General features: G+C 35.1%; 1 protein-coding gene across 1 annotated transcript in view; it reads right to left on the bottom strand.

Annotated features, from left to right (window-relative positions):
* Positions 1-25,711, bottom strand: part of LOC133172002 (uncharacterized) — a 106,050-nt gene that overhangs the window by 23,123 nt on the left and 57,216 nt on the right. The window contains exons 111-165 of the mRNA XM_061306800.1: positions 25,393-25,566; positions 24,006-24,227; positions 23,850-23,892; positions 23,357-23,520; positions 23,001-23,174; positions 22,607-22,825; positions 22,417-22,459; positions 22,116-22,279; positions 21,737-21,910; positions 21,134-21,346; positions 20,937-20,979; positions 20,046-20,209; positions 19,681-19,851; positions 19,141-19,356; positions 18,974-19,016; positions 18,696-18,859; positions 18,406-18,576; positions 18,055-18,264; positions 17,891-17,933; positions 17,584-17,756; positions 17,246-17,422; positions 16,926-17,132; positions 16,784-16,826; positions 16,541-16,695; positions 15,088-15,297; positions 14,620-14,847; positions 14,469-14,511; positions 14,217-14,377; positions 13,904-14,077; positions 13,397-13,609; positions 13,230-13,272; positions 12,962-13,119; positions 12,666-12,851; positions 12,339-12,551; positions 12,079-12,121; positions 11,807-11,967; positions 10,867-11,046; positions 10,503-10,724; positions 10,340-10,382; positions 9,899-10,059; positions 7,291-7,347; positions 6,964-7,176; positions 6,536-6,770; positions 6,235-6,337; positions 5,936-6,089; positions 5,256-5,482; positions 4,898-5,057; positions 4,393-4,618; positions 4,094-4,301; positions 3,686-3,883; positions 3,101-3,404; positions 2,624-2,862; positions 2,233-2,422; positions 1,413-1,631; positions 180-359 (exon numbers count right to left, since the gene is read on the bottom strand). Of these exons, the coding sequence (XP_061162784.1) occupies positions 180-359; positions 1,413-1,631; positions 2,233-2,422; positions 2,624-2,862; positions 3,101-3,404; positions 3,686-3,883; positions 4,094-4,301; positions 4,393-4,618; positions 4,898-5,057; positions 5,256-5,482; positions 5,936-6,089; positions 6,235-6,337; positions 6,536-6,770; positions 6,964-7,176; positions 7,291-7,347; positions 9,899-10,059; positions 10,340-10,382; positions 10,503-10,724; positions 10,867-11,046; positions 11,807-11,967; positions 12,079-12,121; positions 12,339-12,551; positions 12,666-12,851; positions 12,962-13,119; positions 13,230-13,272; positions 13,397-13,609; positions 13,904-14,077; positions 14,217-14,377; positions 14,469-14,511; positions 14,620-14,847; positions 15,088-15,297; positions 16,541-16,695; positions 16,784-16,826; positions 16,926-17,132; positions 17,246-17,422; positions 17,584-17,756; positions 17,891-17,933; positions 18,055-18,264; positions 18,406-18,576; positions 18,696-18,859; positions 18,974-19,016; positions 19,141-19,356; positions 19,681-19,851; positions 20,046-20,209; positions 20,937-20,979; positions 21,134-21,346; positions 21,737-21,910; positions 22,116-22,279; positions 22,417-22,459; positions 22,607-22,825; positions 23,001-23,174; positions 23,357-23,520; positions 23,850-23,892; positions 24,006-24,227; positions 25,393-25,566 (8,922 nt within the window). The remainder of the gene's footprint in view (positions 1-179; positions 360-1,412; positions 1,632-2,232; positions 2,423-2,623; positions 2,863-3,100; positions 3,405-3,685; positions 3,884-4,093; positions 4,302-4,392; positions 4,619-4,897; positions 5,058-5,255; positions 5,483-5,935; positions 6,090-6,234; positions 6,338-6,535; positions 6,771-6,963; positions 7,177-7,290; positions 7,348-9,898; positions 10,060-10,339; positions 10,383-10,502; positions 10,725-10,866; positions 11,047-11,806; positions 11,968-12,078; positions 12,122-12,338; positions 12,552-12,665; positions 12,852-12,961; positions 13,120-13,229; positions 13,273-13,396; positions 13,610-13,903; positions 14,078-14,216; positions 14,378-14,468; positions 14,512-14,619; positions 14,848-15,087; positions 15,298-16,540; positions 16,696-16,783; positions 16,827-16,925; positions 17,133-17,245; positions 17,423-17,583; positions 17,757-17,890; positions 17,934-18,054; positions 18,265-18,405; positions 18,577-18,695; positions 18,860-18,973; positions 19,017-19,140; positions 19,357-19,680; positions 19,852-20,045; positions 20,210-20,936; positions 20,980-21,133; positions 21,347-21,736; positions 21,911-22,115; positions 22,280-22,416; positions 22,460-22,606; positions 22,826-23,000; positions 23,175-23,356; positions 23,521-23,849; positions 23,893-24,005; positions 24,228-25,392; positions 25,567-25,711) is intronic.

The raw sequence follows: 25,711 nt of genomic DNA, 5'->3' as shown, positions 1-25,711 counted from the left end.
TGTCAAAATAAGATCAATTTCAAATGGAGAAGGTACATGTACAAAGTTTTGTAAAAATATATGGATCTATTATAACCGAAATCAAATCACAATTATGATTTATCATTTGCAAAATTTACAATGGAGGCAGTGGGCAAAACAACATTCTTTATCATTTTTTTCTATGATTCAAAATTTACCTGGAAGTCTGGGAGGTACCAGAGGGGTCATCATGACACTGTTGGTCCATTGGGAGGGGTCAAACAAGTGTGCATGGGGATCATGATGTTCCTTCAGTTTCTCCTCACACAGCTGAGTGCCCACTGTTACAGAGTAACCAAGCAATCCAGTCTCATAGTCATAGATCCCATCCCAGTTAGCTGAAATCATAGGAGATAATCACCAAAAAATTCCAAGTTGTAATTCACTGGTAACAAGAAAATTCAAAGAATTGTGGTCCCCCCTTTCGGTGTCTTAGTGGATGAGATGCCATTAAATGTATTAGCAATGTTAAAATTTTTGAAAATTATGTCAAACTTCAAGGTCAAGGTTATGGGATTAAAAATCATAGTACGTTTGGAAATGCTTGTCACAGGTAATGTACGTGTCAAATATGAATGCCCTAATCTTTGCTCACTCAGAAGCTAGCTACACTGAAGAAATGTTTGAAAAATTATGTCAAACTTGAATGTCATAGTCATGGGGTCAAATATCATAGCACATTTGGAAAAATTTTGACATAGGTAATGCACTTGTCAAATATTTAAATGCCTTATCATATGTCATTCAAAAAATATCACCAAAGTTTAAATTTTTGAAAATTAGGTCAAACATGAAGGTCAAGGTCAGGGGGTCAAGAATCATAGCATGCTTGGAAGCACCTTCTCACCGGTAATGCACATTACAAGCAAAGATAAAAATTTTGAAAAGTAGGTCAAACTTCAAGGTCACAGGGTAAAAAAAAAACATAGTATATTTGAAAAGGTCTTGTCACAAGTAATGCACATGTCAAATATGAAAGCCCTATCTCTTCGCAATCAAAAGATATAAGCAAAGATAACTTTTTTGAAAAGTAGGTCAAACTTTAAGGTCAAGGTCACAGGGTCAAAAATCATAGTATATTTGGAAAGGTCTTGTCACAGGTAATATGAAAGCACTATCTCTTCTAATTTAAAAGTTATAACCAAGGTTAAAGTTTTTGTGACGGATGGACGGTCAGCTAGACAGACAGATAAATGAGATTTAATGTCCCCTCGCGGGGGACAAAAAAAACCCCTAAGATCATTCAACTGGGATATATCATAATTTGTACAATTGCAGATGTGAAAAAAAAAAATAATCTGATAGTGTGCAATGCAGATCTATGTACTGACAAATTGTTTGTTTTTTTTAAAGTATAAATGAATTAAATTTGTACTGGGGACAACACGAACCTGAGACATATCTGTTGGCTCTGGTGTACCTCAGATCTGTTTTAAATTCATGACCATTGTATACTGTCTCTGAACCCTCTCCATCCACCACAATACGGTGGTTCTTAAACTTAGGATCCACCCCAATGCAGTGAATCCTCTCCCAGTCTGTACGGTCATTGGGAATTATATCTGGACAGCTCACAATTTCCTTGATGTCACTGGATACATTCATTTGTGCTGAATGATACAATAAAACACACCATCTAAACAGCAAAGCAACAAGGCATTCAATTTGAACAAGACAATTACTTTTTTAATTTACAGTATTTTTTTTATATTTAGCATAATATTTTATTTAGAGAAGGTATAGCCATGCAGTAACTGGACTGCACTATTCTACCTTTGGGCCTTCTCATTTCATACAAAACTAAGATTTTACATACAAAGTGGAAACAAATACGGAGACTGGCATTTTACATGCTTGAAGTGGGGTCATCAGCAAATAAAATATATGTACATATCAATATACAGTTGTCATAACCAAAAGTCACTGATTTGCATGTATGGCAAAAATAACTGGGACTAATATCAATCCCTGTCAGACACACCTGTTTTGACAGGTAAGACATAAGAACATTACTGTAGTGTTTATATAAGGCAACATTTTTCTACTTTTGTGTTAAAATCTCAAAAACTTAACACATGAAAAAAAAAAAAATAAATAAATCAAATTCAGGCAACCTTATTATTTCATTTCTAGAACTTATTTTCAGTAAATATTTCATCTTTATATTAAGAGTACAAATAAAACTATGTATTAATATTTGAGCAGTTTTACCTTCTGTGTAGTGTGGAGGGGTTAAGTCTGTAATGATTGACTGAGAAGACAGGATGTTTTGATATCCTAACACATTGGTCACATGGAAGTTAAAGTAGTGCAGCTTGTTATGAAGCATCTGGAGGTTGGAATACTCAAAAGCCATATTTGATCCAATGCCAAGTTTTTCATAATGCATATACAGACCATCCTATAAAAGTAAAGTAAAAGAAATGTATATATTTTAATTAAAGAGAATCAAAAGAATAACATTTCCTATAAAAGAATTTTCAAGTTTTCTTGATTTGTAACGAATAGTGGCTTAATTCACAAAAATAATGTGATACATAATCTATCATATCTAATTTAAATTGTATGTATGAGAGAGCATTTTTTGATAGAATCTCCTTACTAATGAAGTTTTGTGGTCATGTCCCTCTATTCCTTCTAACAGTTCACAATGCCCACTCTCTCCAAAGTCATAGTTGAAGCTGAGGCACTTGGAGACATGCATTGAGTTACACTTTGTGGCACACTCTCCTGGGGTGGAGATTTTTTGGAACTCAGCAACCACGATTCCCCTTCCAACCAGTCTGGCCATTTTGCCATCAGAAAACAAGGTCAGTACTTTTTGATGCAAGGGATCAGGTGCTGTTAAAAAATGAGAACAAAAAGGAGTCATGTTCATGAAATGTTGTTATGAAAATGTTTCGAATATTTATGATCAAAAATTAATTCTCATGGTACACTGTCTTCCATTCTTTACAGTCTAGATATTAAAAGATAAAGATAAGTGTCTGAAATACTTCACAAATTTATAATAAATAAGAAATATAAAATAAAATATGAATCTTAAAATTTTCACCAACTGAATTTGACAAATACTCACCAACATTGTAGTCTATAGTGTTGGTTTGTATGTCTGATTTGGTCCATCTGATAATCTGCTCCCCATAGATGTCCTTTCCGTACCCTACTGCTACCTGGCTCACCTCAATAGCTGAGTCATCATACACTGTGACAGTACCTTTCAGGACTTTGGCATTACTGGTGGATCGGAAAGCCTCGGTCATTCTACCCCCTGGTATAGTCATGTCATAGGTAGGTAACTTACAAGATGCCCTGACACTATTTCCTGCCTCATTTGCCACATGGACAGTGAAATATAAGGGAAGACCAGCTGGCTGAAGTATCTAAGAATGTTGATCAGAAGCTCAAATTTTCTATTAAGTTTGCATTTGAATTTGTCTAATTTTCCAGAAAAATGTACATATCATTTGAATTCATATGATATATCTGACAGTTCAAAAAATCTTATGAAGTAGGAATTCTAAAAAATATGCACTAAATATCAACAACACTAGAAGATTATTATCATGTTCAAATATCCAACAAAACATCCTGAATCCCCCCCTCCCCAAATATTACTATACACTAAGATAATATGTGAGATAGAAAGGAGCAGAAAACGTACATCATTGAGGGTTGTTGAGAAGCCTCCAAGCTCTTTGCCTGACATCACATCAATACCTCCTGGATTAGTACCAATGTCTAGGGTCAGAATAACATTACTTCTGTCATCCTCAGCTTCAAGGAACACAGTGAACTCAGGCTCTGTATGGTCACGTCCAATCTCCTGTAGTACTCCACATTCTCCCTCCTTGGTGTCACCCTGAGATAAATTTTCATTTTCTTTAATCAAAAGTTTCTACCAGAACAGGTAATAAAAAAAATTGCATTTTTTTCAAGAATACATGTATTTGGACATCCAGGTTCTTATTTTGCTCAATCATTTTAATCATCCAGAAATAAATTAACTGTCCCACACAAAGTATGTTTAAAAGTAAAAATTAAAGTTAGCTAGTATTGTTCATTGACTTACCCCAAAGCTTTTGACTTCTGGAGGTGACTTATCCTCCTCTTTCTTTGTGTTGTCTATAAGTAACTTCATAATACTTGGAGCTTTGTATCGCCAGAGTTTGGTTTTAAATAAAACTTTCTTAAAGCTTGTAAAGCCTAGATCAACCTCTAGTGTCACCAGGGCGTACAATGTCAACTTGATTGGGGTCAAACGCAGGTACATAGTCAGTCTTAAAAAAAATCAAAATGTTATTATGTAACTATTCTGATAGAACTATAAATGTGCAAGTTGTCAGAATCAATCAATGCTTCACAACTTACTGGACATCCAGGGGGAACTTCTTGAATCCGATTTCAGCAGTGGTGGGGAATCCCATATCCATGATGTTTCCCTCCAGACGAAGTTTTCCATACAGTAATAAGCCAATGCCAAGTTCTCCCCACACAGACACCCCACCATAAGGTTCACAACCAGCAGTGCCCTTCATGTCCATGATCTTGGCTCCAACCACAAACTTCATACCATAGTAACCATCTGCTCCAAAACCTACATTGTACACACAAAAATGACATCTATGTACAAAACTATGACAAGACACTAATAATGACAAAAATAATGTGCTTTGACAGTATATAAATCTACATCTTTAATCATCTCTGTTTCAAATATCTTTACACACCTTACAGATGCCAGAATGTTACAAAATCATGGAAGTTTAGTTTTAAACTATTTCATTGTAATTATAAGATAAGACACTGGGTAAATGTGACCATAGAAATGTTTTAAAATTATCAGGGAAAATAATGAAAATCTTATAAAACTTACCAAATGTCATTGTGATTAAGCCACCAACAAAAAAGATCTTGTTGAATTTGAAGAAGTTTACGTTTTGTTTAGGAAAACTAAAATCTCCTTTAAGCTCCAGATCAAAACTTTCGAAGATGTTTTCAGCATCGCTCAACACCTTGGTTATGAATTCAGAGTACTGGAAAAAAAGAAATCATAAACATGTAAATCATCGTCAAACACATTCATAAAATACTATCTTCATACTATTTTCTGTAACCATCTATACATTTTCTACTTCAAAGATTACCTTATTAAATCATTCATACAATTTTCTGCAACCGTCTATACACAATTTATATCATTTTCAACTTAACAAATGATATTATTAAGTCACCAAAGCTTTGGCCAGATCCTTGAGATGTCCCATCAGTTCAGCCACTTTGAAAGGATCAATATTCTTCATTTCCAATAAGCCCTCTAGATCACCAATGGTCATACAAGCTAACTTCTTGCCTAACAGCTTAGCTCCCTCTGGTGATAACCCCTGACCCACGATGAAGGCCTGCTTAGCTCGCCCAGCAATTTCTTGCACAGTTCCAATCATCCCAGTTATAGCGTCACCTAATGTACAATGTATATGTAAGGAAATTAAATGTATTGAACTTTTAAGAAATTCACCGTGAGAAAGTAGTACTGTATACAGGGTTATTTTCACCCTTTCACACTTGCAAACAATTTGCCCTGTTTTAAATTCACTCAGTCACAATTCTGTTTAACAAACTATACTGTGTTTTTTGAATTCGCCCAATTTTAAATTTGCCCACTTGTATGTAGGACGAAATTGGCGAAAATAAAACGGGAGTGAAAATTTCCCTGTATACAGTAATTAGATATCAAATGTTTTGTAGTTAAATTCCTGTCTTCACGCAGTAATAGTCACTGTGAAGTGGGTCATCAAAATATCAATTGGATGTCAATAACAATAACAAAAGAGCATTCTTACAACACATGTATATAGTATAAATGGGAAAAAAAATTGGAAGAAACATTTCAGTGATGTTTAAATGTGCTGACCTCCTTGTACTGTGACAGTTCCTGGTAAGGGTCCACCTGTCTGGATTGTCATGGGGTTTCCTGCTCCTAAAGCCTCAATTCCAGACTTGATACCTGTACTGAAGTCATCCTCTGCAACAGGTGCTCCCTGCAAGTTCTTCTCCTTTTCTGCTTTCTGTAAACACATGTATATAATTTCAAAATATCACACAGTAAATTATCTTTTCACTTTCCCATAACATATCTATGCAATCAAATAACTCCTTAAAAATAATAATAAAAGAAAAAATAAAGTAATATCTTCAGTTAGCAAGACTTACATCAGCTTCTTCACACTTTTGTTTGAAAGCTTCAATCTCTTCTGAAGAAGCTCCATTCTTCATCAAAATTCTTAGTCCTGATGAAAAATCTTTTGGATCAAGCCTGTTGAGAGAAAATGAAAAAAAAAGTGCTCAAGAATTTTAAAAAATATAAAACGATTATATTTTTGAATCTGAATGCTTTGTTTGGTAGAAAGATTTGAATTGATACATTATTTTTGTTAAATGCAACCTTAATTGAATGGAACAATTGAAAGGTGTACTTCACAGTACTAAATACATTGCTTTAGTATTTTCTTACTGTTCAGTGGTCTGGGCTTGTCTCTTTCTTCTACGCTTTCTCCCAGTACAAGAAGCAGCACTAAATCTAACAGTTGTATGATTCAATATATCATGTGTGACTGTTTCTGATGGATCTGATGTCACTCCATTAAAGACAAGACTGGCTCCAAGGGCATACTCAACACCAGTCTGTGTCTTCTGATATCTCAGCTGGAAGGAGGGTCCCGTGCCAATATCCTCTGTGTACAATGTACCTAAAAAAATCACAGAAAGATCATAATGAACTGAATATGAAAAATATTCTGTGTCTATATTACCAAACTCTTAACTGGTTGGTGTTAAAGATAGTCAAATAACCCCCCCCCCTCTCCCCCCCCTAAAAAAACTTATTTAATCTTAGAGCACTTATCTTTTTGTTCTTCAATTGAATTATCTCTAAGTACTTACCATCAGTGAGGGCTGTCAGAGATTTTGTGACAGATTTGGACTCAATCTGGTACTCTAAATAATTACAATCCATTCTGATCTTGAAGTAGATAGAGCGATTTCCAAGTATGTAGGCACTATCTATACAGCATTCCAACCCGGTGCAGTCAGGAAGATAGTTACATTTTGACAGAGCAACAGGTGAATTGACTCCAGCAATATTTGCACATGAACCTACAATTTAATTCTCAATAGTCAATGTTTCTCATATTTCTCTTTTCCAACATATTCATTTCCTCTTAACTTGATTTTTTAACATGATTGTAATTTGCATGAAATTTTTCTTACTAGGGGTAAATGTAAATGGAGTGCACTGTGTCTGTCTCCAAAAGTCAAAGCTTACACCTGCGAAGTAAAAAGCAAATTTATCTTAAATTTAAGTCCCAGGATGATGAAGCAGACTCAGAAAAGTCAAATTTTCAATCATATATAAAATGCTTATTAGATATAAACTGACACAGAAAATTAAAGTTAACAATACTGCACATAGACTTTCTTCGACTGTAATTCAAATTCACTGTATTTACTGTAACAAGAGGCCCATGGGCCACATCGCTCACCTGAGCACTTTGGCTTGGCAAAAGCACATATCAGTTCAGTATTGAAAAGATTACCCGAAGGGGAGGGGGGTGAATTTAAACTACCTGATGATGCTTCCATGTCAATATAACAAATGGCTTTGTTGTACTTTTAAGATTTAAAAAAAAATTACCAAAAAAATTGTGACCCGACCCTATCCCCGGGGGTCATCATTTTAACAAACTTGAATCTACACTACCTGAGGATGCTTCCATATCAAAATGACTAAACATGGCTTTGCAGTTCTTCAAAAGAAGATATTTTCCTATATATTTCTATTTAAGACTTTGATCCTCTATTGTAGCCCCACCCTACCCCCGGGGTTCATAATTTGGACAAAATAGAATCTACCCTACCTGAGGATACTTCCACATGAATATGAAAAAATCAGGGATTTGCTGTTCCCAAGAAGATTTTTAAAATTTTTTCTATATATTTCTATGTAAAACTTTGATCCTCCATTGTGGCCCCGCCCTACCCCTGGGGGTCATGATTTGAACAAACTTGAATTTACACTATCTGAAGATGCTTCAATATAAATATGACTCATCATGGCTTTGCTGTCTTTGAGAAGAAGATTTTAAAGATTTTTCCTATATACTTCTAAGTAAAACTTTGATCCTCCATTGTGGCCCTGCCCTACCTCCGGGGGTCATTATTTGAACAACCTTGAATCTACACTATCTGAAGATGCTTCAGTATAAATATGACTCATCATGGCTTTGCTGTCTTTGAGAAGAAGATTTTAAAGATTTTTCCTATATATTTCTATGTAAAACTTTGATCCTCCATGGTGGCCCCGTCCTACCCCTGGGGGTCATGATTTGAACAACCTTGAATTTACACTATCTGAGGATGCTTCCATATAAATATGACTCATCATGGCTTTGCTGTTCTTGAGAAGAAGTTTTTAAAGATTTTTTCTATATATTTCTATTTAAGACTTTGATCCTCTATTGTGGCCCCACCCTACCCCCGGGGGTCATAATTTGAACAAAATAGAATCTACCCTACCTGAGGATGCTTCCACATGAATATGAAAAAATCAGGGATTTGCTGTTCCCAAGAAGATTTTTAAAATTTTTTCTATATATTTCTATGTAAAACTTTGATCCTCCATTGTGGCCCCGCCCTACCCCTGGGGGTCATGATTTGAACAACCTTGAATTTACACTACCTGATGATGCTTCCATATAAATATGACTCATCATGGCTTTGCTGTGGTTCTTGAGAAGAAGATTTTAAAGATTTTTCTATATACTTCTATATAAAACTTTGATCCTCCATTGTGGCCCCGCCCTACCCCCAGGGGTCATGATTTGAACAAACTTGAATTTACACTATCTGAAGATGCTTCAATATAAATATGACTCATCATGGCTTTGCTGTCTTAGAGAAGAAGATTTTAAAGATTTTTCCTATATATTTCTATGTAAAACTTTGATCCTCCATTGTGGCCCTGCCCTACCCCTGGGGGTCATGATTTGAACAACCTTGAATCTACACTACCTGAGGATGCTTCCATATAAATATGACTCATCATGGCTTTGCTGATCTTGAGAAGAAGATTTTAAAAATTTTTTCTATATATTTCTATTTAAGACTTTGATCCTCTATTGTGGCCCCACCCTACCCTCGGGGGTCATAATTTGAACAAACTTGAATCTACACTACCTGAGGATGCTTCCACATGAGTTTCATCTTTCCTGGCCCTGTGGTTCTTGAGAAGAAGATTTTTAAAAGATGCTATTAATTTTTCACTAATTCTTTATTATCTCCCCTTGAGAGAGGGCATGGCCCTTCATTTGAACAAACTTGAATCCCCTTCACCCAAGGATACTTTGTGGCAAGTTTGGTTGAAATTGACCCAGTAGTTCTGGAGAAGATGAAATTGTGAAAAGTTTACGACGCCGACAACAGACAACGGACAAATTTTGATCAGAAAAGCTCACTTGAAGGCTCAGGTGAGCTAAAAAAACAAAACAAAACAAAACTACAAGGCTATGTACACATTCTGACTTACTGTGATTTAAGTTTGCTTCACGAACCCAAGACACCCCCCCCCTTTTTTTTTTTTTTAGGAATTTCTTCATAATTATATAAAAGTATTTACTTAATACAACTAAAAATAATCAATTTTATAATATTTTTTTTTTTTAAAATGCTTACATGAGGAATTTTCAATGCAATTAAACCTTACATGTATTTAAACATTCCTCAAAGTATACTGTTTTTCTTATATATGCATTTTTGAAGTTTTGGAAATATTCTAAATGCTAACTCCATGAACCAGATGCAAAACCCATTTATGACAGACCTTTAAATGGTACAGTGTCATTTGGAGCACAAGTCTGATATCCTAATGGTAAATTCTGGAACACATTTATATCCAGATTGCAAGAAGACTGTTCAAAACAAAGCTTAATTGTCCCGTCCACGGTGAACTTCTTCTTAGAACTCAAATGAGTCACATGATACCTAAGTACAATCAATGAAAGCATGTTAAGATTGGATGAAATTCATATTTAATGCACTGGCATTTCCATGTACTACATATCATGCCTCGAACTATGAATGAGTGTTTTCCGAGATTGATTATCTTTACATCTTCTGTTACATTCTTAATCATATACCATGAATAATATACAAATTAACTGAATTTTTTTAATACAGAAACCAAGATCCCCTTTCAATAACTACACCCATAAATTATAATAATAATAGAATACATGTAAATGAATAAATCTATAAATCTTACCCCCATCGTATGACTCCATGGAGAGATAATTGCTCATTTTGGGCTAAAAATATAAATAATCAATTGATACATTTCATAAGATAGTATCTCTCTCAATTCATAAACAAGTAAACTACTGTCAGCATGTTACTAAAATTTAAATAGTTTCAAGTTTTTAACATACCCCATGTATATTCAAAGAGACCATAAGTATTTCTAAGGTTATCAATGGCTCCTTCCATCTGGTAATTACATGTGTCCATGTTGAGTTCCAGTCTGGCATGATGTCTGACCTGTTGGATATACACACAGCAGTACACCCTGTCACAGGTGGAGGGGATGTGGCATCTTACTTTATCTGTGACTGTTATATTGGTCACTGTATCATTAGGGAAGCTGGTGCATTCTGGAAAATACATCAAGCAACTGATATGAACAAGACATTCCTATAGTTAAGATACCAATATTCTCTGAAAATACAGCTAAAGCTGTGTAGAAAGATCATTTATTTTTTGTTTTTTTTTTGGTAATATCAATCAATATCCTACCATTGTTCCAGCCATAGTCATTGGCTGCTCCAAATATTGAATCATCCAGAGAGCACCTGTCTGGATTAGACAAGAAATGATCCAGACCCAGTTCGACCATTAGCTCATTGGACTGAAGAGCTGTTATGTTTTCTTCTCCAGCTATAGACCTTTCCGACATCCAAGTAGCCAAGGAAAATGCTGCAAAACAATGTTATAAACATTTCTAATTGTATAAGAAGTAAGATGTTGCTATTCAGAGAATGTTTATATACCAATAGGAAGATATTTTACTTCATTTTCCGATTCTTTTCATATGCCACTTATAAAAACAAAACCTGAGAATAAAATGACAACTCAATATATTCTAAAGAACTATATTTGGTAAAAGCATATTCCTGCTCCCATAATAGAAAAAAATTTGAAAACCTCTTGAAATATTCATAAAAGTATATACTTTATGAAAAATTTGAATTAACAAAACACACATTAAATTGGAAACAATTGAATGGCATTTATTATCTCTGTGACATCACATACTATTGGGATTTTACCAACATTTTTAAAGAAGAGGAGAAAATGCACAAAATTTTTCACAGCATCATTTACAAAGCACAAACTTGCTCAGGTAGTATATTCACATATTTCAACGATATTAATATTATACACTTTATATCAAAAGATCAAGTCTGCATAAACAGACCTGCGTTTAATATTTTCCAGTCAAAATATTGGTGTAAAACACACAATTTTCTTTCAAAATCATTGAAATATTGAATTTGCATCATTTTCTTATTTACTGCTTTGAAGTCTGCAAATATCTTCCTGGTTTAGAACATAATTAATGTTTTCACCATCAATGTGTGAGATATTGACCATTAGTCCCTTAACTGGCAATAAACTTCAATCTTACAGTAACTGTTATAGTCATTACAATTCAACAGTTTAGAAAAATGCTTACAGGTGTTCAAGAAACCATCATTATATGTGCACTGCTTGATATCAAATGAAGTCTGGTTGAAGATGACAAAAGTTTCATCACACCCAGATGATTCATAGCAGGCTGACACAGACATGTCAAAATAATATTTCCTCTCCATGACGTTTCTTGTGATGGTGTACCTAAAAGACAACCACACGTGAACTTCAAATGTTCAAGCTTTCGAAAATAAGATGCTGTTATGTTATAATACATGTAATGCTAAAATCGAAAACATCACAAACTGTACTTACACTGCTTCAAAAACACCTTTCAATGACATTCTATGTTCCCTCCCTGCAAAGAGTTGATTCAACATGAGACTTTTAAATGAAAGGTGGAAAACAAAGAGAATGTTCATTCCCATACCCTTAAATATTATTTATATTTTAAAACTTCAAGAGACATTTACATTGTTCATGGGAATTATTTATGAAATAAAAATTCATACATGTAGTAACCATGAAAATTAAACAACTGAGAAAGATGAACATTTAAAAATGATCCCACTTACCATAGTCAAAAGTATGTAGGTATACTGATACAGGTATTCTTTCTATAGACAGATCCAAATAGTTGGCACACTCATGGAAGTCTACAGACACTTCTATGGGCCGTTTATTGAGTTTAGTGATTTCCATACAGCAGGTGGCAGCAGAGCAGGTAGAGGGATTATTGCAGGTGATTCCGGCAGGCAGTACAGGCAAGTTGGGCCTTGGGGTGCAAGCTGAAAAAAAAATTGCATATTAGATTAGAAGCAAAACCTACATAATGTCAAAATATATAATAGTTAATAAGATAAAATAATTATTAAATAGAAATGTAATGCAAAGAATCTAACATGATATCCATCCATCAACTTTTGTGCCCGTGTAGATTGGATCCGAGGCTTGATTACATGGTGTATCCTTCATCATGTTAGCTATACCACGCTCCTCTAAAAACAAGTTCTGGAGATATGATGGAAGAGGACTTGTGCTTCCATTTACTTTCATAGTCATCTCCAGCCAGTTACTCAGCGAGAAGCCTAGAAGGAAAATGTACTATTCATTCCCAAGTTACACTGAAGAATTTTCATGCACATCTTGACTTTTTAACTCAACCAAACCAGAGTTAAAACTTAAAAAAATATGATACCTTGAAGATTTGTGCTCCAATCACATGTTGGTTTAGGCAGGTGAGCATTACTGAGAACAGAGGCCACGATGACACAAGTTCCATTGCTCTCAAAGCACACACTGATAACAAGGTCAACAGCATACAAATTCTTTGCAGTCAAGTCTTTGATGTTCAAACTGAAATACAGGACATTTGACAGCCATTACAACACATTGTTTTGAAATGATTCAGTTCTAATCTGCTGAGACCTCAAATACATGTGACTTTAAAAGGTTACACTACTCACTTCATTCTCAGCATGCCAACCAAACTGTATTTTGATGTGCTACCTGAAGTTAGATGCAAGAATATGAAGTAAATGCCACTTGTATTCTCTCAGTTTCTGAATATCATCGTAAGAAAAAGCACAATTTACACATATAAATAAACCAAAATGGTAAAAATATAACTAACCAAAGTTATAATTCAGCAAGTCCACTTTGATAGAAAACCTCTCCAGTGATATGGTCATTATATGTGAGCAGGGATCCAATCTGACACTGGTCCTCATTGTCCTGCTGACCATATCCACCTGTACACAGCAATCTACTCCTGTACAGTCATAATCCAGGTGACAAACCATAGGCTCAGAGGTCAAATTACTCAGAATTACATTTGAAGGACACACTGAAAACAAAACAATTTACTAATGAAAACAATCATTTTCAGTTGAAAATTTGCATCTTCAAACAATATGTGCTCCTCAGATGTGCTATTAAAAGAAAATAATAAAAAGTTAATTTTAAATATACAGAATATGTACTTTTTTATCGAATGAAGTACACTTTCAGGAATTAATATTACCGGTTAAGAAAATACAAAATTTTAGAGGATACATTTCGATTACACAGATTTGAAATATAAACCTCTGATCGAGAGAAAAGTGATAAAAAACTTAAAGCCAGGCACAGAGTTTCTTACACTTGGTCCATCCATTGGTAGGACTGGCATATATCCCAGAAGTGGCTGTTAAATCACAGGAGTTCTCTAGGAGATATCGGGCAGCCTTCATCTCATTCATCAGCTCTGCTGATTGGTACTCCACTAGCGGAAGGACATAGTTATTATTGGCCATCCAAACAGAAGAGGAGAAGTCTGAAAGAAATAAAATTTTATTGTTACTTCATCTAATGTCAAGTAAAATGAATGTGAAATATTTGACAAACTGAAAACATATGAAGAGATAGTCCATTTGGATTAAGAGTTATTCCCCTTTATCCAGACAGCCGCTTACTAGTATTGACAAAGCCCTCGTCCCATGAACAAGGTTGTTTGGGCAGCATCATGTTTTCAAATATTGTGTGGTTAGCTTCACATCCAGAGCTCTCAGTACAGACACTTAATTTCACTGTCACCAAATACAATTTCTCATTGGGCAAGTCTCTAATATTATACCTGTGAACAAAGAGATCATTGCAGAGTAAACCACTGTGCATAATCAAAATGATTCAACTTTTAGAATTTTAACTTTTAATCATTTACTTACACAAGCCTCAGTATTCCAGCCAAGTAAAACATTTCATCATTTCCTAAAATACATCATATTAAAAAATGCATTTTCTCCTGTAAATTTTAGAACTTTTTATTAAACATGAAAATTTCTTACATATTCCATGTAACATAAACAGAGAACTTACCAAATGTATACTGATCAAGAGACTTATTGAAACTGAATTTTTCTATTCCGATCCGTAACATGTATTTGCAAGGGTCTATTTCCACATGAGCATTAAAGGATGTATTAATGGCTGGAACATCTACACAACAATGGACTGCTGTACACAACGTAGGCAGATAGCAAGTCATCAAGCTAGCCGTGCTGGCCTCTAGGGCATTATCTGTCAAGTTCACACCAAGCTGGCATACTGAAGGGAAGATGTGATTAACTGAATTATCAGTATAATTCAAACAGTAACACATTATAATATCAAAAGAATAAAATTGTAATATAATTTTAGCAATACATAGTTAATGGTTGTACATGCCTAACAATTTTATGGTGTACTTTTAAAATTGAGTTTGATATGCTTTTCATTTGCCAAAATCAAAGTGGACATCTCATTCAAAAATCCTCAACAAATGAATGAAAATCTGGATGTACTGACATTGTGGTGTAGTGGAAGACTTCTGGTTGAATCCAGTGTCTATTCCATTCTTGTCAGAGTTTGCATACAGTCCAGTCCCCCTTTTACATTGTGCTGAGTCCATATACTGGGCTACATCCAGCTCTTCTAATAACAGAACTTGAGCCCAAGAAGGAAGTGGGTCTGCTGCAGCAATACCCTTGCTGTCTTTCCAAGCACTCAATGAAAAGCCTGCAAAATAAAGCTTCTCCTTTACTTGTATATCCTGTTATAAAAAAATATCTTCTATAGGCACATTAACTTTACTTTGTGTGTGTGTATTAATCTGTAAAGTACTAATTTTCTTTAAAAACAAGAGGCCCATGGGCCACATCGCTCACCTGAGTAACTTTGGCCATGCTGTTCTTTACCAGATTTCCCCCTTGTAATACTTATTGTGGCCCCGCCCTACCCCCGGGGGTCATGATTTTAACAATTTAAAATCTACACTATCCCAGGATGCTTCCACATAAGTTTCAGTTTTTCTGGCCCAGTTGTTCTTGAGAAGAAGATTTTTAAAGATTTTTCTTACATATTTCAATGTAAAACTTGGATTCCCTATTGTGGCCCCGCCCTACCTTTGGGGGTCATGATTTTTACAATTTAGCATCTACACTACCCCAGGATGCTTCCACATAAGTTTCAGTTTTTCTGGCCCAGTTGTTCTTGAGAAGAAGATTTTTAATGATTTTTCTTACATATTTCAATGTAAAACTTGGATTCCCTATTGTGGCCCTGCCCTACCCCCGGGGTCATGATTTTAACAATTTAGAATCTCCACTACCCCAGGATGCTTCCACATAAGTTTCAGTTTTTCTTGCCCTGTGGTTCTTGAGAAGGAGATTTTTAAAGATTTTTCCTATATATTTCAATGTAAAAATTGGATTCCCTATTGTGGCCCCACCCTACCCCCAGGGGTCATGATTTTTACAATTTAAAATCTACACTATCCCAGGATGCTTCCACATAATTTTCAGCTTTTTTGGCCCAGTGGTTCTTGAGAAGAAGATTTTTTAATGACCCCACCCTATTTTTGTCTTTTCTTGATTATCTCCCCTTGTAAAAGGACTTGGCCCTTTATTTTAAGAATTTAAACTCCCCTTCACCCAAGGATACTTTGTACCAAGTTTGGTTAAAATTGGCCCAGAGGTTCTTGAGAAGAAGTTGAAAATGTGAAAAGTTTACAGACGGACGGACGGACAGACAGACAGACAGACGACGGACAACGGGGGATCAGAAAAGCTCACTTGAGCTTTCAGCTCAGGTGAGCTAAAAAGGCGGCCTTTAGATAAAAAGATCAAGCAAAAAAAAAAAATGTTGGCCTCAGATAAAAATGATACAAAGTAAAACATCAACTAGTAACCAGCAATTCAAAAAAAATTAGCTACAGATAACATTGTATACTGTACTTAGTCATGAGTTCAGGTGGATATACCTGGATTGTCAGTAAATGGACAGAGCTTCTTGGGCAAGATGGTGTCTTTGAAAACAGTGACATTCTTGTAGCAATCACCAAATGATTCAAAACAAAAGTTTACATCTAAGTTTACAAGGTACTGTCGAGATCCATATAAGTCTTCTATGGTGAAACTATAGGAAAAAAAAACAAGGAACAGTAAAGAGAAATAGTATCATTATTAAAAAGTAAGAATTTTCTGCATCAATAAGATATACTTACTCCATTCTCACAACACCAGCTAACCAATGATGATCACGTTTTCCTGAAAAATCAAATTCATGGACAAAATTTACAAATGTTGAAGAAATCAGTCTGTGTAAAATGAACAATCCTTCCTGAAAATATAACACAGAATACAAACCCCATTGATATTCTCTGAGGGATATCTCTCTGCTGAATTTCTCAATGCCAACTTTCATGACAAAATTACATGGATCTATGTCTAGATATGTGTTAAATGATCGTTTGAGGAAGTCGATCTCAGTACAGCACTCTGATGACGTACAATCTGCCTTCAGGTTACAAAAACTCTGAGGAATACTTGGTTTTGACACAGTCTTCTGACAATCTACAAATTTAAAAATCATAAAGAACTTTGTTAAGAAAATATATCACAATCCATGTAGACTGGCTGTTGTACATTGTATCATGAAAGTCTCAATGTAGAAGGGCATATCTCACCAACAGACTGAGTCCAGCCATTGACAGCTGAGGCTGATGTAGGAGTACACATTGTAGTCTGTAAATACTGAGACATGGAAAGCTCATCCAGAAGCTGATATAACTTGTGAGACTGGTTAGACAGGGCTGTATTGTCACTTAGACTGTTCTCAGCCAACCAATCAGTCAATGAGAAGTCTATAAATAATATCAATACATATATCTTTACAAGAATTCTTTTCGTCTCATCTCAGTTTTAAAGTCTTCCTAAAAAATTGTTAATTTGGCTAAAAAAGATTTTAAAACTTTGAAATTTTAAGTAGTTTAATCTTAAAGAAAAAAGTTGAATGTGGAATTACTAGTTGTGATGAAGCTCTGATCCCAGCTGCATAAGGCTTTTGGTATTATGCTTTTGTCCAGCACAGTAAATGTATCTACAGATAAACACTGTGGATCAGTTGTTTGATAACAGTCCATTATCTGCATGGACACAAGGTATGCTCTGTCATACGGCAAATCATCTATGGTGTACCTGTAAGAAAAATTATGAGCATTATCTTATTGACACTTGCTTAATAAACTACTTTTTAATGTTTAGATACTAGACATTTAAAAAAATATGATACACCAGAAAATCAAAAGCTGAAAGAAATCAATTGTCCTTACTTGACCCTGTATATTCCTTGAAGCCTGAATTCTTGTTCAGTTCCTGAATTACAAAAAAAAAAAAATGTTTTTACAATTCAAACTTTGTAGCATACTATATTCCTGCTGAAAATGAAAGTTAAAACGATAACTCAATGTTTAATGAAAAAAGAACTTATTCTCACCCCATGGGAATCCCACAAGTGTGCGGTTGTAGAAAATCTTTTCTATCTGAATGCTGAGACTACTTGTACAATGATCAATGTTAAAGAAGACCTCAAAACTTCTCTGTAACTGGGAGGCATATACACAGCACTGTAGACCTGTACACGAGTCCTCAAAGTGACAACTAAGGTCAGAGTTCAAAGTTGGCAAGGTGACATTGGCACTGCAGGCTGGTAAGAAAAAAAAAACACCTTACAGTTGATGGACTTTTATTAATTTAAAAGCAGAAATTTTATATCAAGTAAAACATATTACATGTAATCTATAACTACATGCATCAATTGAAATGTTTGTACAGAACTTTGTTTTACCTCTTGTCCACCCATCTGTTGACCCAATGTAGATCCCTTTTGTCTTGTTACATGTTGGCTCCCTGATGTACCCAGATAGTCCAGTCTCCTCCAACAGCTGTAGTAAGTACATGGCTGGAATATCCCCAGATCCTAGACTCCTCTCCATTTTCCAAGTTAGAAGGGAAAAGTCTGAAAAATCAAGGGCATATACATGTATTTAATAGAAATTATCCTGGCACTAAATGAAAACCACAGTTCCAATTTTTTTGTAGTAAGATATCTTTATTAAGGACTAAATAAAAACTTACTGGCAATACGGTAGTTTGTAGACCAGTCACAGACGGACTTAGGAAGGAGTGAATTGGTGAAGAGAACATGGTTGACAGTACATTCCTGACTAGCCTCATAACACTGACTTATGTTAGCACTCAGAAGATAAGCTCCCTCTCGGTACAAGTTCTCCACAACAAAACTGTAGCATAGGTTGTAATGTGCATTTTAGGTCTTTAACTTTTAATATTTAAAAAAATAAACTTTACCAGAAGCAATTTTTTTTTCATTTAGATACTGAGCCAGTTTTTCTTACCTGATGACATAAATTCCAAACAGATCCATCCTTTCCACTTTACCTAAAATATAAAATCAATTTTTTTCATATAATTTGAAAAGTAAAGATTTTTTCATACCCGGAATACAGACATATGGTATTATACAGAACATTTATGTACATATTAGCTCTGAGTACAGGATTACCCCAATTGTAGTCAATGAGGGAGATGTCCACTGATCGTCTTTCTATCTGCACCTTTAGGTTGAAGTTACAATTGTCCAGGTTTATCCTGACATCCACTGTCTTCTGTAGAACCACGTCATCCATACAACAGGTGAACTCTGTACAGCTGGACGCCAGGTAACAGTTGATATTGTCTGCTGCTGTAAACTGGGTCATTCCAGACACCCTTCCACAAGCTACAGACAGAAATCAATGTCTTCATTGAAGAATTAAAGAAATTATCCCCCCAAAAAACAACCGTATTAGTTTGATTCAGTAGTTTATTTTCTTGCAGCAGCCACATTCAGTTGTATATATTCATGTTGTATAATTTGTACTCATGAAAAATATGTTTTGCAATAAAAATTAATTACAGTCTCCCCATCATTCTTGAAAATAAATCTTTCCACTGAAATCTTCTTAATGTCATACACATATCAAAAATGATATTCTTGCTAACTCTGGAAGATGGGTCTAGTTCTTTAACTCCCCACTTCCTCCCCCTTTCTAATCTGACATACCATCACTCCAGTAGAAGCTGTGTGGTAAATAGTTTCCTGACTGCCTGGAGCAGCTGGAGGAGGACAAGTACTCAGCTATCCCAAGATCCTCCTGTAGAAGTGCAACCTCAGCAGGGGTCATTGGGTCAGAGGTCACACTCATATTTGTTTTCCATGCAGCCAAGGAGAAATCTGTCATGATTAACGTATATATTAAAAGTGCTTTTTAAACAAAAAAATATGATAGTGTAGAACATCCAGAATAATATAAGATATGATGAAGAAAGAGAAGATAATAGTTCAACCCACTGTACAGAAAAAACTTAACCACAACTTTATTCTTGTAATGGAGATGTATGCAGAGTAACAGTAAACTGAACACTTACTGGTTTCAGTATATCCAGCATACAATTGACAAACTCTCTTTGGCAGTGCTACATGCTCTAAGACAACAGTGTCGAGCTGACAGGCTCCAGTTGTACTGAAGCAGAGGGCAATACTTAAATCTACAAGGTACTTCCTATCTGTCTTCAGGTCATACACTGCATATCTGAAACAGAATAAAGTTATTGTAGATTTGTTAAAATTTCCAGACAGAATTTATGAATTTCTGAACTTGGTCTTTTGACCTCAAAATCAATAGGGGTCTTCTTCAGGCCATAAGATAGGTGATATAAAATTTCATTCATAAAATAACATATACACATGCAATCATTCATTGCAAAAGCTCAAAGGTCTTTCAAGATAGCATCCAGAAACAAAAAGTGTTACACACAGAGAAAATGACAGGCAGATGGACAGACCCAAATTAATATCCACCATTTACAGAGAAAGTAATGTATTCCTTAAGTGGGACACGGTTTCATACATGTTATCAGAAAAAAAAGTTTTGTAAGACGCATAAGCCAATTTTATCATTAGTACGGGATATTTTAGTTAAACATCTGAAAAATATATCAATGTAAAACAAGACTGCAGTAGTCTGCATTCCTAGCTGCATCATCCATGCAAACTAAGTCCAGTAAGGTTTACAGTTACTGGGAATGGCCCTGCCCTGAGATTCAACCAGGCCACTCATTGGAATATTATAGGTCAGATGCAGCACCTGAAGCATAAATGGTAGTAAACATGATTGGATGCATCATCCCTGTCAGTTTAATCCAGGCAGGCTTATTGAAAATGGACCTGATCCAAAGGGGGTTTGGTCACCTGAGCTTTGTTGAGATGAGCAAATAAAAAAGGTTGGCAATGATTGACACAATGACACAAATACTTACTTCATTCTGACCACATTATTCAAATAATAGAAGTGTTCCTTTGCTGAAAATAAAGAAAAACATATAACTAACATTATGCAATACTTGTCTAGATATGCAATATTTCTACAACATTTATTAAAACATTTTAAAGTGCATATGGCAAAACACATTTTTACATAAATACTACATAAATTATTAATTTTTTTTTATCTTACCAAATTCAAAGTCATACAAAGATATCTTGTACACAAAGTTTTCAATTTTCAGTGTGAGCTGGTGGCTGCAGGGGTCCAGATCTAGGAGGGTGGTAAATGACCATCCCAGTGGTGTGGTGGCATCTACACAGCACTGTATTGTTGTACAGGTGGGTGGAATGTGGCACATAATTCCAGATGGCAGAGAACTGGTTGCTATTGGAAGGGTGCAATCTGTAATTCAGAACAGTTAGACCAATCTCTGTCCCTCTGTCATTAAACTACATGTACCACTACTATACAGAACATAAATGCAGTGACCAGATTACTTAAATGAGCTCACTTTTGAACTCATGCAGTCTTTTAAAATTTGCCATAACATATTCCTTCTGTAAAAGTGAGACTGAGATCAAAAATGAACTCATCTAAATTTTATGGCCCTGGAACCAGATACTAAACATGCTGAAAATAATTTCTTGCTAACCTGTGATTTTTTTTTTTTTTTTTTTGGAAATTCAATTCTATTCTATAGCTATTTTAAGCTTTCATGTTACAAGGGATTAAAATTATTAAAATTCTGGAGACAAAGACAAAATCTAGTTAATGCAAGGTAACAGTATATACCTTTATCCCAACCACTTGTGTTATTGACATAGAGATCATCAGAGGGACTACAGGTGGTATCCTTCATATACATAGCCAGCCCCAGGTCCTTTAACAGTCTCATTACTCCATGCTCTGGTAGAACTGTCCCCGGAGTAAAACTGCGGTTTGTGCTCCAGGTCGACAATTCAAAGCCTTTGGTCAAAAAATAAAACATTGAGAAAAATCTGGAATGTTCTGATGCATTTCATCAATGATCGATTCTGTGGTATAAAACAATGTTGTAGTTCTAAATACATTTACACATAAGACACTTTACTACGAAACAAAATACTTGAAGAAGTAACACTTAATATTTTTAAACACAGTTTTAAGGCATACAAAATATACACATTAATACCTGGAAGCTTGAAGTCTGTGCTTTTGAAGTTACAGACTGTTTTGGGGAACATAACATCCTGCAGAATGACCTCAGAGAGAGAACAATTGTTTGGTTCATAACAGATGCTGACATTGACACTCATAAGATAGTGAGACTCACTGCTCAAGTCATGGATCACATAGCTAACAAATAAAAAAGTAAGCTACGGTAAGTAAAAAGTCAACAGTGTATTGAGCAAAGTCACAAAATAAACATGCATGTCTACTATTTACATTCTTTGCATACATTTACTTCTACATGTTTTGAACTCAAGATATACCTTAGTTGATACACTCCTCCAAGACTAAATGAATCTTGTTCCCCTGAAAAAAAAGAGGCAGATATTTTGTTTCTATTAGTAAATGCAGCAATATTTTCTGAAGTCTGTACATAATTCTGATTAGTATTAGTATTTCAACAACAAAGAGATTCCTTATTTTTTTTTTTAAAGAGAATTCTATAATCCATACCAAATTTGTAATTAAGAAGGGACACTTCAGATTTCAAAGCTTCAATGCCCACTTCTAGCCTGTGATTGCAAGAATCGATGTCAATGAACCAAGTAATGGTGGATTGGAATTCTAAGTCATCTGTGCAACATTTAATCTTTGTACAGCTAGTTTCCACAACACAGTATGTCAACAGGCCAAGGTTGTAAGGAAGTCCACGGATTTGACAAGCGCTGTTCACTGTGTTAAATAAGTGAGATAAAGTTAATTTCAATGCATAGGTCTAACTCCTCTGTTTTTATATATGGAATATACTTTTACCAAAAAAAAAAAAAACATCTCAAATTATTCATAAATTAAAAAATGTACATGTAGCTAATGTCAAAATCTCTGAATTAGAAAGTTTTCAACTTACATTCCACCCATCCAATGTAGGTGGGAGAATAAGGAGCTAAGCCTCTACTACAGGAGGAACTCAGTTTATACTGAGGAATATTCAGGAAATCCTGCACCTTGGCAGCTGTGTGTACAGGAAGGCGGTCAGCTGCACTGAAACCTTGGTTTGTTTTCCATGATGAAAGTGAAAATCCTACAATTTCATAAAAATATCCAACTTACATGTAAAATACCAACAGTGTGCCGAACACAGTCAACAATTTTCCAGTTGGTTAATAAAAGGAAAAAAAAGTTTTTATTGCAATTTTTATTACAATTAATACCAAAGATTTTGATAAAATAATTTCATGCCAGTGGGAAAATTTTTCACTATACCTGCTGGGAGCTGCGAGGGGAAGCTGCACTGTTTCTTTTTGAGAAGAGTGTTTTCAAATACTGGTACACTATCAATTTCACAGGGCCCAGAACTAGATAAGCATATGCTAATTTTCAAGTTGACCAGAAATTTCTTTGCACTCCACAGGTTTTCAATGGTGAAACTAGAAAGAAAAAAAAAAGAAAATTCTGAATACAGTAACTCTCACATTATACTGAAGATACAGTAGATCACAATGACAATGACAATGACAATGAATTTATTCTCATAAACTGACATTAAGTACAGTGTAGAGACATATTACAAATATAGTTAAATATATGTGCATGCGTGAAACAGAAAAAGTACAAAGTCAAAAAGCTACATGTAACAATGACCTAACCAGGAGAGCCAACTCTCTCATAGATAATTTTTATAAATTTACACAGTTTTATCAACTTAACTGTATTTTTTGTATTAAAAAGTTGACAATAGAGAGAAATACTGACTTACTCCATTCTTACTACTCCTTGCAGCCATACACTTTTTGACATTTCTGTAACATAAACATTTTGACATATGTACTTAATACAAAAATATATTGAAGGGTATTCAGACATTGTATCTTTTAAACATCTTATAAAACAGCTTTCAAAATTACACATGTACCTGTATCCAGCTCTGAGATTGTGTCCAGCGAGATTTCAGAAAATTTCCACTTGTCAATTCCAACAGAGACCTTTGATGTACAAGGATCAATGTCAAGTGTAGCTCTGAATTTCCTGTCCAGTTTAGGACTGGACACACAACAGTCTAGACCAGCACAGCTGTCTGGTAAGTGACAGGACACAGTACTGGGCAGTGTAGGTAGGCTAGTGTTGTATGGGCAAGCTGTAATTCAAAGTGGTCAAGTAAAATTAAACTTGAAGCAATTCATAATCAAATTTTTATGCCCCCGGATCGAAAGATCCTGGGGGTATATTGTTTTTGTCCTGTCTGTCTGTTTATCTGTTTGTCTGTTTATCTGTTTGTCTGTCTGTCTGTTGTCAACTTTAACCTTGCCCATAACTTTTGATTGGTTGGAGCTATGACTTTCATATTTCACATGTGTATTCCTTGTGACAAGACCTTTTTTTGGGTACCATCATATTTGACCTTTTGACCTTGACCTTGGAGTTTGACCCACTTTTGCAAAATTTTATGAGACTTTAACCTTGGCCATAACTTCTGAACAGTTGGTGCTTGGGGTTTCAAACTTCACATGTGTATTCTTTGTGACAAGGCCTTCCTTTGGATATCAACAATTTTGACCTTTTGACCTTGACCTAGGAGTTTGACCTTCTTTTGAAAAACTTTAACCTTCGCCATAACTTTTGAACGGTTAGAGTTAGTGCTTTCATACTTCACATATGTATTCCTTGTGACAAGACCTTCCTTTGGATACCAACCACTTTGACCCTTTGACCTTCACATAGGAGTTTGACATACTTTCGAACAACTTTAACCTTGGCCATAACTTTTGAATGGTTGGTGCTAGGGCTTTCATACTTAACATATATAATCATTGTGACAAGACCTTCCTTTGGATACCAACAACTTTGACCTTGACATTGACATTTTACTTACTTTTAAAAAACTTTAACCTTCGCCATAACTTTTGAACAGTTGCAGCTAGGGCTTTCAAATTTAACATTTTTTTATCTTTTGGTCTGGATTTTGACTTGCATTTGAGAAACTTTAACCTTCGCCATAAGCTGCCATACGGGGGGCATCAGTGTTTCACAAACACATCTTGTTTCTCATGCTTCTGATCTTCTGATACACATCTATGAATTCCAAACACAGGCTGAACACGTTTCTAAAATGATATTTGGCCTCAAATTTCACAAGATTGTGGGGGGGGGGGGGGGGGGGTTCTTCTGATCTTCTGATACACATCTATGAATTCCAAACATAGGCTGAACATGTTTCTAAAATGATATTTGGCTTAAAATTTAACAAGATGGAGGGGGGGGGGGGGGTGATAACTTAAGATGACAACTGTAAGTTATCTTACTGGTGTTCCAGCCATTGCCATTGTTTGGTGTGTATGGAGGATCAGTCATCACACAGTCCTTGTCCTTGTATGAGGACATCTTTAGGTACTTCATCAGATCCTCTAGTACCAAATCTGTCAGCGGGGTTGTGTCTACATGGCTGTTTGATGCCTGCCAGCCTGACAGGGTGAATGCTGTAAAATCATGAATAAACTTAGAATGTATTTACATCAATTTTTAAGCAAGCACATCACACAAATGAAAAGACTACTAATATTACATATCTGCAACAATATCAAACCAAAATCAATTTTAAGAAAAATCCCACTTTCCATGACA

This window comes from Saccostrea echinata, unplaced genomic scaffold (genome assembly GCF_033153115.1).
Source record: "Saccostrea echinata isolate AGI-Se365-2 ecotype Australia unplaced genomic scaffold, CSIRO_AGI_Sech_v1 ptg000054l, whole genome shotgun sequence".
NCBI lineage: Eukaryota > Metazoa > Mollusca > Bivalvia > Ostreida > Ostreidae > Saccostrea > Saccostrea echinata.
The sequence above is the reverse complement of the archived record's forward strand: the minus strand, read 5'-3'. Positions and strand labels throughout refer to the sequence as shown.